The 12,709-nt window shown below is 55.1% G+C and overlaps 1 protein-coding gene across 6 annotated transcripts in view; it reads left to right on the forward strand.

The window, feature by feature from the left end:
* Actn4 (actinin alpha 4) overlaps window positions 1–12,709 on the forward strand; it is a 69,973-nt gene that overhangs the window by 56,005 nt on the left and 1,259 nt on the right. For 2 of the 6 annotated variants that reach the window (XM_076578091.1, XM_016000543.3), the window contains exons 10-21: window positions 822–1,052; window positions 1,807–1,954; window positions 5,045–5,195; window positions 8,238–8,346; window positions 8,490–8,630; window positions 8,712–8,894; window positions 8,978–9,112; window positions 10,113–10,292; window positions 10,909–11,055; window positions 11,639–11,719; window positions 11,982–12,047; window positions 12,509–12,667. In XM_076578091.1, the coding sequence (XP_076434206.1) occupies window positions 822–1,052; window positions 1,807–1,954; window positions 5,045–5,195; window positions 8,238–8,346; window positions 8,490–8,630; window positions 8,712–8,894; window positions 8,978–9,112; window positions 10,113–10,292; window positions 10,909–11,055; window positions 11,639–11,719; window positions 11,982–12,047; window positions 12,509–12,667 (1,731 nt within the window). The remainder of the gene's footprint in view (window positions 1–821; window positions 1,053–1,806; window positions 1,955–5,044; window positions 5,196–8,237; window positions 8,347–8,489; window positions 8,631–8,711; window positions 8,895–8,977; window positions 9,113–10,112; window positions 10,293–10,908; window positions 11,056–11,638; window positions 11,720–11,981; window positions 12,048–12,508; window positions 12,668–12,709) is intronic. The other 4 variants (XM_006981980.4, XM_016000542.3, XM_006981981.4 and 1 more) reach the window with 2 other exon arrangements.

Genomic DNA, 12,709 nt, shown 5'->3' on the forward strand with positions numbered 1-12,709 from the left:
CCTAGCTTCTGTCGGGGATGATAGAACAAAAGGCAAAAACAAAAAAGCCAGTCATCCCCAACCCCGAGACAAGGCGGAAGTCATGTTCTTGGGCACCATTCACCAGCCCAGTGCCTCTGTTCTTGGCTTTGTCTTTGCCACTAAGAACCATTCTGTGCTTATTTGTGCTGGTAATAACTACTTTACTGTTCAGAATTGTTTTTGAAAGCCCAGTCTGTTGGCTTGTTGGTATTCTTCCTCACGCTGTCAAAGATCAGAGTAGGTTATAAGAATGTTTTTTTTTTTTTGGTTTTTTGGTTTTTTGTTGTTGTTGTTTTTTGTTTTGTTTTGTTTTGTTTTGTTTTGTTTCAGTTTTCTATTTTTAGGTGCTAGGCCTTTTGTATGCACTGGCACCCAACTGAGGCAAACACATTGTAGGCTCTTACTATTGTGTCAGCTACAGTCAATAAACCCAGGCAGAACAAGAGTCTCAAGACAGCTGTGGCCAGTGAGGTTAGCAGTCACAAGTCCTGTGACAGTCTGGAAGGGGGTCTTCTGGGAAGGGACAGTAGACTTGAACTGCCCACTTTAATCTGGGTAAGAAAGACGCAGAGCAGAGGCATGAATAGGAAGAAGCGGGTAGCTGAGTGCTCCAGGAGATCACATATTCCCAGAACTCTATGTTGTGTGGTCCCAACAGAAATAGTGGAGAATTTGGGTTTTGGAGGCAAGCCATCCCTGAGATCAGGGCTGCATCCTGTATCCCTGTAAGCTGGGGGGAGGGCCCTGTCAGCACTCTGAGCACCTCTGCAATGGCCACTGTGATTCCTGTGGGCCCACAGCTTCTGGAGTGGATCCGACGCACCATCCCCTGGCTGGAGGACCGTGTGCCTCAGAAGACCATTCAGGAGATGCAGCAGAAGCTGGAAGACTTCCGAGACTATCGGCGTGTTCACAAGCCCCCCAAGGTGCAGGAGAAGTGCCAGTTAGAGATCAACTTCAACACGCTGCAGACCAAGCTCCGGCTCAGCAACCGGCCTGCCTTCATGCCCTCCGAGGGCAGGATGGTCTCGGTGAGTTTACCCCCTTTCCCCACAGGGCCCAGGGGCATCACCTGTTGAACCACACTAGGACAGAATGCTTGGCTGGCATCTTCTTAATTCAGGGCAGGGATGGTGAGAGGGTGTACTTCACATTTCCCTATTTCTCCTGAAGTTTTACACCCAGAATTCTCTGCATTACTACCCCCAGCCATATCGCAGTTTGTGTGGACCATTTGAATCTGTACCCCTAGTCTGCTGGGACTCCAGGCCTAACAAATGTCTGAGACCCTTCATAAAGGGAGGGACAGCAAGACACCCTTCATAGTCTCCTTGGCAGCATCCATCCATTGATTTGCCCACACACCCACTCATGCTGAGAGTCATTCAGTTAGACCAAAAGAATCAATGTTTGTGTTCCCAGTGAGATATGGTCAGTGGTTAGGCATTTTCATAGGATCCAGTTCCCAGCATCCATGAGGTAGCTCACAGCTGCCTGTATGTAATTCCTTCCCCTGGAGATTCAAAGCCATCTTCTGTCTTCAGTGGGTACCTACACACATGTCACACACACGTCACACCTCTCTCTCTCTCTGTCTCTCTCTCTCTCTGTCTCTCTCTCTCTCTCTCTCTCACACACACACACACACACACACACACACACACACACACACACACACACAGCATTGGTCCATGCTGGCCCATATAGACAAAACTGCAAGGTGGCATCAGGTAGACCTCTCCACCAACATCTTGTGAGACCCCTGCTCTCCCTCCTGCCCCCCAGGACATCAACAATGGCTGGCAACACCTGGAGCAGGCTGAAAAGGGCTATGAAGAGTGGCTGCTGAATGAAATCCGCAGGCTGGAGCGACTTGATCACCTGGCAGAGAAGTTCCGACAGAAGGCCTCCATCCACGAGGCCTGGACCGATGGTATGCTTCTCACGTTCCCTTGTTCTGTTCTCCACTCTCAGGTGTTCAAGCCATATAGTTCCACACATAGTTCCTGCCATGTCGGGTCTGCCGAGTCCCTCTCCGGCTGCAGAAAGGCTGCTTTGGCTTTATGGTTAAGCATGGTTTGGGCTTTGGGTTAAGCAGCAAGGCAGTCTGCTGTCCATGTTCCCCAAATGCCTCTTTGCTGTGACCTGAGATGCTCATAGGTGAGCCCCTTCCTAGATTATCCAGGAACACAGCCAAGGCTCTTCCTTGTGCCTGCGCACTGCCCTGTCTCTTCCAGGAACAGTTCTCAAGCCCAGGTTCAGCCCACTATGCTGTCTGTGACTGAGTTTCACACCACACTGGCCCAGATGCCTAAGTCTGTCTCCAGCCACCTTCTGGCTCCACAGGCAGATAAAGATGGCGCTCGCTGACTCCGTCACCACCCTGTCCCAAAGCCTGTTTCCCAGCAGCCCTGCAGCTGCCTGGCTCCGGCTCAGCACGTACAATTCCATCACGGTTTTGGCCTCTGGTCGAGACCCACTCCATCCCTGAGATTCCAGATTCCCAGGAGGAATCTAAAGGCTTCAGAAAATGCCCATGAAAAGCAAAAGGCATACCATGTCACACTCACAGACGGCTGTCACTCAGTGGTGGCCCAGGGTTCAATCTCCAGAAGAAACCTCCCTTTCCCCACCTGCATTCCCACCACTGCCACCCTGCTGATTCACGTTTCCTTAGCTACTCTGTGGTTTTTCCATCCCTTCCACACCATGGCTTCCCAGGGAGCCTTCTTAGCTCTGTGGGCATATCGTTCTAACCTAGCCAGATCCTGAGACCCCTGGAGATGCTAGGCAACTGCACAGCCCACATAAACGGCATCCACTCTGCTCCTGTCTCACATCAGCCCTGCTCTTGTCCAGAGCAGCCAGCTTCCCTTCTCTGCCGAGGAGAGCGTATAGGATACAGAAGACGAGGTCAGCTGAGACAGCGGGCTAGGCTAGGGGCGGGCACTGCCTCCTGCTTCAGAAACGGCACCCCTTCAAGGAGGGTGTGATGGCACCCCCCTTGGCTATGATGCCACGTTAGAGGGAATGAGGCCCCATTTAGTTAATGCATCCATTCAACACACATCTCTAGCCAGATGTGGCAACCCATGCCTATAATCTCTGTACTAGGGAAACTGAGGCAGGAAGATTGCTGCAAAGTCAAGGTCAGCCTGGGCTATATAGGGGGCTCCAGAGTAGTCTAGACTATAATGTGAGATCCTGTCTTGAGAATCCAAACAAAATGTCCCACACATGCTTGTGGATCTGAGCCACTTAGCTGTGCTTGACCCTATGCACTGTAGCTTCCCAAGTGGGTAAGCCTGCGCCAGAGGACTCAGGCATATATGCTTGCACTTCTCTTGGGAGGGCCCGCAAGGATATAAGGAATGTCCAACACTTGTGCCCCACATGTAGCTAAGGTGTTTTCTGCTGTTGTTTTCTGAGGTTTCTTGCCAGCTTGTTTTTTAGATTATTCTGTGGTTCTCACCAGATGAGCTGGAGAACCCAGGCAGGGCTGCTAGAGGTATGGGCAAGTGGTTTCATAGGCTGTGGGCATGGTAACCCCTCAGGGCTCCTGCTCTGGGAATGCCTGGGGACAGGCTTGCGCCGACGGATGAGTGCAGTGAGCCCCAGCTGCAGCCAAAGCTAATCTAGGATGACATCGTCACATGCCCACCTGTACCTCCCACCAGCCTTGAGTCCCCATGGTGACCTGCCCACTCTTCTCCTGAGCTCAGTCTGTATTCTGAAGCCTTGTAGAACCCTGAAGACAGGTTGCTCTACAGCCCCTCTCCACTGCTAGGACCTAGTTATATCAGCCTGCCCTGGGGGAGGGGGCGCAGTAGTGGTGGGGCCCACGTGGGTGCATTCCAGAGGGACAGGACTGTCTGGGAGTAAGCCAAAACCCCACACACATCTCGTGGCTGCCCTATAGGACACACTTGCCAGTTCCCTGCTAAAACAGCTGAAGCCTGAGTTTTCCTCAGCTGCTATTTCTGGTTCCCACCCTTGGGAGAAAGCAGTTTGGAGAAGCGAATTGCAAGCTTGCCTTGTGGTTAAACCCTCCAGCCTGGGGCAGGGGTGGCAGGCCTGTGGAGTCAGTTTTCCAGGCCCACCTCTTGCCTGCTAGTGCCAGCCCTGGCCTGGGGCGCCTGGCAGTTGCTAGGCAGATGAGCCTGGGCGTGGCTGAGATGGGGGGTGGGGGTAGCACTGACTCTGCTTTCCATTCTTAAACACTAAAGTTCAGGATGGATCAAGGCCACAGAGGTGCTGTTGCTGGCACCGTTTTACAAATGAAGGATTGGCCAAGGGGTGCCAGCTGTTTGTTGGGTGCTCTGGGGTAGATCTGAGGGTGGTCCCAGAGGCTCTTGAGGAAGAAGTGGAGTCTGACTGCCGTCCTGCCTGGTCTCCCCTTAGTCCCCGTAGTCCCTTAACTCACTAGCACGGCGGCTTGGGCGTTTGCTCTGGGCATGTAATTAGCCCGGCTCCAGGACTAATAATAGTGCTTCTCCCTTCCTTCAAAGAGTCTGGACAGCCCCGGGACCCACTGTGCCAAGAAAGCGGGTGGGGCAACAAGATTGGGATAGGACCACCACCCAGGAGAGCAGGCTCCAGAGAGCTGGCACAGGCCCAGCTCCAGGGCCCAGACGCTGTGCCTGCCCCTTTCCTGATCCTGCCAGGCCTGGCGCAAGCCCAGGGCTTCTCCCAGTCTCCATCTTCTCCAGATGGGTGTCTAACTTTTCAACTATCCTACCCTCTGGGTCTCCACCAGTAAGAAATGCTGTTTAGAGCATGGGAGTTACACTGAGATGTCTGTCTCGGGTCCATAAACACCAGAGTACCCCCTAAGCCTGTACAGAACTTCATAGAACATAACTAGGCTTAGAGATCCCTGAGAGGAGAGAAAGAAGGTTCCAAGAGTTTCTAGGCTCCGTCCTCTAGAGTAACAGATGTGGTCCATATCGCTGCACCTCTTCCCCCTTGGATGGCTCTGTAGCTGCCAGGCTATTGTTCAGGTTCCTCTCTGCCATATCTGCAGGGAAGGAGGCCATGCTGAAGCAGCGGGACTACGAGACAGCCACCCTGTCAGACATCAAAGCTCTGATCCGCAAGCACGAGGCCTTTGAGAGTGACCTGGCCGCACACCAGGACCGCGTGGAGCAGATTGCTGCAATCGCTCAGGAGCTCAAGTACGTGTGCACCATGGCGTCATCACTTGTCCCCAGTTCTCAGCCCCTGCCTCCTCCCTTAGGCCAGGGGGGCCTTACAGGATGGAGCCTTCTGCCCATACTCTCTCCACACCAACGAGAAGCATAAAGGACCTAGGTTCTCCAGCACGGGCTTGGACTCTGGCTGCTGGTCCTGAGTCCTCAGGCTCCTGGAGTCCCTCTTCGTTGCCTGCTGCCCGCTGTAGCTCTTCAGGCCCCTCCTCCACGTGGGGAGTACTGTCCAGTGAGCCTGTTGTTCTGTCTGCTCCTGCCCTCCTGCTCAGAATACACTCACTGTAAGGGGTTCCAAGTGGCTGCTGTCCCTCCCTCCCCCACCGCAGTCAGATAAATTTGTGCACAGTTAGTACACTGGGTCTCGGGAGCCCTGAATAGGGTCCTTATTCTACCATTGCAGTGGCCAGCAGCAAGAAGGACCCAGGGAGTGGGAGGCCTAGCCCATTACTTCATGGAAAATCCACAGGCCCTGGAGGAGCTCCCAAAATAGCCGTCTGCTCCAAAATAAGCTCCTTGGCTGGAGCTGCTCTTTCCACAGACACCTACCCGCTAGTCACCCCAGGCTTGTGCAGTACTTGAAGACCCTCCCACCTGCGCCAGTGGGGCCATAGGAGCAGGGCCGGCTCCCTCCTCCCTCCTGCCACTGTGGGCTGCAGGGCGCTCATTTGCGTACCAGAGACAGAACTATGTGCTGGGACCCATAACCTCGTTTGAGTTACCCCCCAGAGATGTGCTTGTCCAAGGGAAGCAGTTAGAGGTGGGCTGCCCTGAAACAGACTTGGGGCTTAGCCTGCTCTTCAGATACTAGGTCCCAGCCACATGAGGTCTATTCCCCTGCGGCAGCAGTGTCAGGCATGGCCCTAGAGGAGGGACCATCCTATGCCCAGGTACAGCAGTATCACAGAACTCTCTGAGTTCATGTTCGGCCACCAACAAGAATGGCATCGGCCTGACATTTCTCAAGTCAGTCATGGGCCAGGGATACAGAGTAAGTGTGTGTGTGTGTGTGTGTGTGTGTGTGTGTGTGTGTGTGTGTGTGTGTGTGTGTGTGTGTCTGCACGTGTGGGCATGCTGCACGCCGGGACTGCAGATGCCACTAGCACTGGAGCCTGCTGTCATTTCCTGTGCATCCACGCCTGCCACAAAGCTTCACTTGTAGACGAGCCACAGCAAGAGATCAGCAACAGGAATAAAATAGGACAGCTGGGGTTGGGGTTGACAGGGTTTCCCTGGGCAGCCCTGGCTCTCCTGGAACTCGCCCTGTAGACCAGGCTGGCCTCGAACCCAGAGATCCATCTGCCTCTGCCTCCCGAGTGCTGGGATTAAAGGTGTGTGCTACTGTGGGAGCCCGTTCTCAGGTTCCTCGTGGCTTTACCCAGCAGGTCCGAATAGAGGATGATCAGGACCATGGGCCTGAGTGCAGGTGTCTGAGATGGTCTGCACTTGGCTGTGCTGGGGGAGGAGGTCTTTTGCTCCACCCCTTGGCGTCTCTATAAAAACCCTGGGGCAGAGACAGGGCTGTTGGAAAAGGTTCCAGGCCCTCTTGAGGCTATCCTTTATTTTCTGTTTATCTCTGCAAGATTCTCCGCAATAAATCCTTCTATCTAATATTTCCTGCTGCTCACACTCAAGAAAACTCTGTGGAGCTGTGGAGTTTGTGGGTAAATGCCCCACATACTACCATGCCCAGCTTTCAAATAATTTTGTAATGAGTACTTATAAATAGAATCTTTAAAGACAACCCAGACCTTCCTGTTTTAGGCAGTAACGAATACTATAGAAAGTCAGACTTGGGGTAAATTGGACCACTGTGCCATTATTGGTTTGCCTCCTGGTTTGGTTTTGAAGCAGGGTCTCTAGTTCATAAAGACCTGAAATTCTGTAGCCCAACCAGCCTTAAATTCACAGTGATCCTCCGGCTTTTGAATCCCTTGTGCCGGGATCACGGTTCTGAGACACTGCTGCTGTCTCTGCTAGATGTTGTTGAAATTGAAAGAGCAGCCTGGAGCCAGGACAGTGGCTCAGTGGGTCAAGGCATTTGCCGCCAAGCCTGGAAACCTGAGTTGGATCCTGAGGCTCATGTGGTGGAAGAGAGGCAGCTCCCACAGATTGTCCTCTGACCTCCACACACACTAAATAAACAGGCAGGTGGGTGGGTGGATCCAGGGATGGATGGATAAACTTTTAGAAGAGAGGGCTGGAGACGTGATCAGTGCTCAAGAGTGTACTGCGCTGGGGACTTGTGGTCTCCGTGAGCACACATGGTCAGATTGCTCAGTTGGTGGAGCACTTGTCAAACAAGTGTGAGGACGAGTTTGGTGTATCCCACAGCACATGTAAAAATCTACATGGTGGCACATGTCTGTAATCTAGTAAGGTAGAGACAAGAGGATCCTATGAGCTCCAGGTTCAGTGAGAGACCTTGTCTCAAAAGTCAAGTGGAGAGGGCCAGTGCCACGTGAGCCTGACAACCTGCTGCGTTCAGTCCTCTAGGCCACTAAAAGCTGGGTGCTGTGGAACCCTGGCCCTCCTAACTTCCCCGAAGCTCTTGGGCCAGCTAGCCTGAAGTATGCAGCCTAGCAGCAGAAACCCTAACAAGGTGGGAGGGAGGCAAAAAAAACAAATCCTGAGGGTGTGGGGATACACACCTTTAATCCCAATACTCAGAATGTAGGGAGAGGAAGATCTCTTGAGTTCCCAGCTAGCCTGGTCTACAAATCAAGTTCCAAGCCAGCCAGGGCTTTACAGTGAGGCTGTCTAGAAGGAAAAAAAAGAAAGAAAAATGGGGTGGAGTGATTGAAGCAGACACTGACGTTGATCTCCAGCCTCCTGGCTGCCAGGCCTGGTGCCCATGCTGTAGTCAGCAGCCTAGAGTACAAGGAAGCCCAGCTCTTCCCAGATGCCTGCTCTAATCCAGAGCAGGTCGTTCAGTCCTGTCACCTGACACAGTGGTGTCTATGCATACCTCTGCCCCCTGCTGGGTCTCATTTCTGTCTGTGTGCTCCACAGCGAGCTGGACTACTATGACTCCCACAATGTCAACACACGGTGCCAGAAGATCTGTGACCAGTGGGATGCCCTGGGCTCCCTGACCCACAGTCGCAGGGAAGCCTTGGAGGTGAGGAGGGGTGTGTCACCAGGGAGCCTGATGCCCTTTAGTGATGTTGAGACTTCTAAAAGGGTGTCTTCAGGCCCTCAGGTGTCTCCTCACCAGCTGACCCGCCTTCCCTTCCTGTCCCCGCCCCTCTCTGCACACTGCAGAAAACAGAGAAACAGCTAGAGACCATCGATCAGCTGCACCTGGAGTATGCCAAGCGAGCTGCGCCCTTCAACAACTGGATGGAGAGTGCCATGGAGGATTTGCAGGACATGTTCATCGTCCACACCATTGAGGAGATTGAGGTGCCCCATCCCACCCTCTAGGGGACACCCCCATCCCCCCAGAAATGCAGGCTGCACTCCTTACTCCTATTCACCCTCTAGGGCCTGATCTCAGCTCATGACCAGTTCAAGTCCACCCTGCCAGATGCCGACAGGGAGCGTGAGGCCATTCTGGCCATCCACAAGGAGGCCCAGAGGATCGCCGAGAGCAACCACATCAAGCTGTCGGGCAGCAACCCCTACACTACCGTCACCCCCCAGATCATCAACTCCAAGTGGGAGAAGGTAGGCCAGGGCGCTCTGGACATGAGAGCTGGGCTGTCCCGGTGGGAAGCTGCCGCCTGACCTGCGGCTGCACATCCCCACAGGTGCAGCAGCTGGTGCCAAAGCGGGACCACGCGCTCCTGGAAGAGCAGAGCAAACAGCAGTCCAATGAGCACCTCCGCCGACAGTTTGCCAGCCAGGCCAATGTGGTGGGGCCCTGGATCCAGACCAAGATGGAGGTGAGGCCGCCCCCCCCCCCCCCAGGGAGCCCAGGCTACCTGTCAGCTGAGAGAGTGGGTGGGTTATCAGGGCCCAGTGGCCCCCGTGGCCCAGGCTGCAGATTTCATGGCTCTGGCAGGCAGATCTGATCGCGGCTCTCACTGGTTGCAGTCCATCTCATAGGACTATGCAGATGAAAATGAAAGCCTGGCCGGGCGGTGTTGGCGCACGCCTTTAATCCCAGCACTCGGGAGGCAGAGCCAGGTGGATCTCTGTGAGTTCGAGGCCAGCCTGGACTACCAAGTGAGTCCCAGGAAAGGCGCAAAGCTACACAGAGAAACCCTGTCTCGAAAAACCAAAAAAAAAAAAAAAAGAAAAAAAAAAAGAAAATGAAAGCCTGGCTAAAGATTGGCTAGAGCTGGTTTGAGCCTGGACTGACCTGCGCCTGGAGCTGGCTTGCTTTCCTTACTCTGTGAGGGCTGCAGAGTAGCTGTGAGCAACATGGTCCCTAGAGAGCCTCCTGACAGGCATGGGAGGGTTTGTGAGGGCCAGTAGCAGTTCTGCGTGCCTCTCCCCCAGTGCTCAGTGTGCCCTCATTACATCTCTGCAGACCCTGAGGGGCTCGATGGCAGCTCAAGGGTTGGTACTAGCTTTAGAGTGCAGCAGTGGGGAGCCATGGGTATGGGCATTCTGCCAGCAGCCAAGGCCTTATGCCAGATGCCCTGTGTCCGTGTCCCCCACCCCCACCCCCGTTTCACCTGTTTTTAAGGAACAGAAGAGTTTTATCATAGGGGGAAGGTGTGTGCACTCCAAGGGTGACCAGTTTCCCAAGTCACTTGGCCTGCCCTCCCGGGGTCTCCCTTTGTGCAATCAGCTGTCACAGCGCAGGACCTCAGAGTGGTCAAGGGCATGACAGGCTCCCTGCCCTCACCAAAGAGTGGCATGGAAGTAGCAGGGAGCTCAGGCCTTCCAGATGGGGCGTTAGCCGGGGCTGGTGTCATCTGGCTCTCCTCCCTGCAGGAGATCGGGCGCATCTCCATCGAGATGAATGGGACTCTGGAGGACCAGCTAAGTCACCTGAAGCAGTACGAGCGCAGCATTGTGGACTACAAGCCCAACCTGGACCTGCTGGAGCAGCAGCACCAGCTCATCCAGGAGGCCCTCATCTTTGACAACAAGCACACCAACTACACCATGGAGGTGCGCCTCCTTAATACCATGGGGAGGCTACTGACAAGCCGGACACAGCAGTGAACGGCCCGGACCCTAGCCAGCCTTCGGGGCAAAAGCAGGAGGAATGAATGGGAGGAGGTCTAGCCAGCCTGGACTTCATGTAGAAGGAGAGCCTGTCTCAGAACACCAAAGGTTCTTTAAAAAGTAAAAGCGGAGACAGACGGCTAGTGTGCAGACGTCTGAGAAAGTGTGGTCCCTGAGGCAGACTCCTCCTGGAAGGGTCCCGGTCCCTCCCACCGGTGCCACAGCACGCTCAGCTGACCTTGAGCAGCGAGCCCTGGCCACCCAAGTGAGAGGCGGGTTGAGCTAGAACCTGAGGCTCCTGTTCCACATTCCAGTGTGCCAATCCGCAGTGCCACAAACCACCATGGGTCCACTCCCTCAGGGTCAGTTATTGACCAGTGACCAGCACGACTCTAAAGAGTTGTTTAATACAAGCATCTTGGCCCTTGCTCCTCTGCCACACCCATAGGTGGAGTAGGTGAGGCACATGGCCAGCCAGGGTCCAGTGTGTCCTGCCCATAGGTGAGGTGTAGATGCCCTTCTCCCCAGACCATCCCATCACACCCTTGTCCTCCTTCAGCATATCCGTGTGGGCTGGGAGCAGCTGCTCACCACCATTGCCCGCACCATCAACGAGGTGGAGAACCAGATCCTCACCCGAGACGCCAAGGGTATCAGCCAGGAGCAGATGCAAGAGTTCCGGGCCTCCTTCAACCACTTTGACAAGGTAAGCCGCCCCTGCCCGCCCCCCATGCTGGCACGGTGTGGCCTTTCTTCCTGTTGTTATGTCCTGTCCTACCCTCTCCATCTTGGCATCCATCCACCCATCCATTCCATCGGCCACTGTCCGCAGGGTGGGCAGGACCCCTCTACTGAGAGGGTGTGGAGTACACACAAAGCCAGGTGGGCAGAGGTCCCGGGCCTGCCCTCGGGGCAGGGTCCTTGTCAGTCTGACCTAGGACTCTGGTCCCCATAGGCCGTGTTTTTAAAATCCGGGTCCGGATGACCTTTTGACGCTCCTGTGGGTACCAGTGTGCAGCCTCCTTTGCCCTCTCTCCTGCAAACACTCGGAAGGCAGGGAAAGGCCCCCTCTATCTCTGAGCCCGGGACTTGGGCCTCCATGATGCCCACTCTAGCCCCACTGAGGCCATGGAGACCTCTCCCTGCCTCGCCCATCCCTGGCCACCACCTTGTCTACATCACCTCTAACTGTGTGTTTCCCTTCCCCATGTGTCCTCCTCCCCTGCCCACTGCATGTGGCCTGGCCCCTCTCCCACTTCTGTGGCCTGCCTTGGATGGCCCCCCGGCAGGACCATGGCGGGGCCCTGGGGCCTGAGGAGTTCAAGGCCTGCCTCATCAGCCTGGGCTACGACGTGGAGAACGACCGGCAGGTACGCGCCCTGGGGCCCAGCAGACTGTGAATTAACTGCTCTTCTCTCTCTCTCCTCTCCCTCCCACTCACCGTTCCTCCGCATCATGTGCTGTCTCCCTGGCTCTCTTGCCTCCTTCCTCACATCTCTGGACACTTTCCCCCTTACCTGTGTCTCCGGGCCTCCTGTCTCCCTGCTCCCTCCTCCACTGTGCTGTCTGTCCGCTGTGCACATGGGGCCTACTCTGGGCCTGGCCTCTGCTATGCCTGCGTCCTGGGAGCAGAAGCAGACAGGCAGCATGGACTCAGATGACTTCAGGGCTCTGCTTATCTCCACAGGATACAGCCTGGTATGCAGCCTCTGCCTCCCCTGCCTCTGCTCCTCCCCAGCCCCTTCACTGCCTCCTGAGCTTCCATATCTTCCTGGGGACACTCCTCCACCCTCCAGTGCAACACGGCCTTGCCTGCCTCCTCCTCTGCTCTGCTGCACTTGAGGGACAGGGTCCTTCCAGTGACCCCCAACCCCTCTTCCTACAAGTATCCAGGGGCAGTCTTCCAACTCTGCCCTCCTTGTTCTGTTTCTGTTCTCTTTCCCCACCCTCCAGAGCTACAGTAAGCCAGAGCTGGGGCAGTGGAACCCAAGCCCCAAGCTGCTTCCCAAACCTTGTGGGGAGGAGGCCAAAGGGCAGTCCCAAGGCCTGGCTGGCACTGTCTGCCCAGTGGGTGACGACACGGCCCCCTGTCCTTGAACTCTTCAGAACTGAATTGTAAGCACCCCACTAAGTCGTGCCCCTCCCTGCCCCTCCCACAGGGTGATGCTGAGTTTAACCGCATCATGAGTGTGGTCGACCCCAACCATAGCGGCCTCGTGACCTTCCAAGCCTTCATCGACTTCATGTCAAGAGAGACCACAGACACAGACACAGCCGATCAGGTCATTGCCTCCTTCAAGGTCCTGGCAGGGGACAAGGTAAGCAAGACCCTACAGAGCACTGGGGACGGTGGCCAATAC

The sequence above is a fragment of the Peromyscus maniculatus genome, chromosome 1 (genome assembly GCF_049852395.1).
Source record: "Peromyscus maniculatus bairdii isolate BWxNUB_F1_BW_parent chromosome 1, HU_Pman_BW_mat_3.1, whole genome shotgun sequence".
Classification (NCBI taxonomy): Eukaryota; Metazoa; Chordata; class Mammalia; order Rodentia; family Cricetidae; genus Peromyscus; species Peromyscus maniculatus.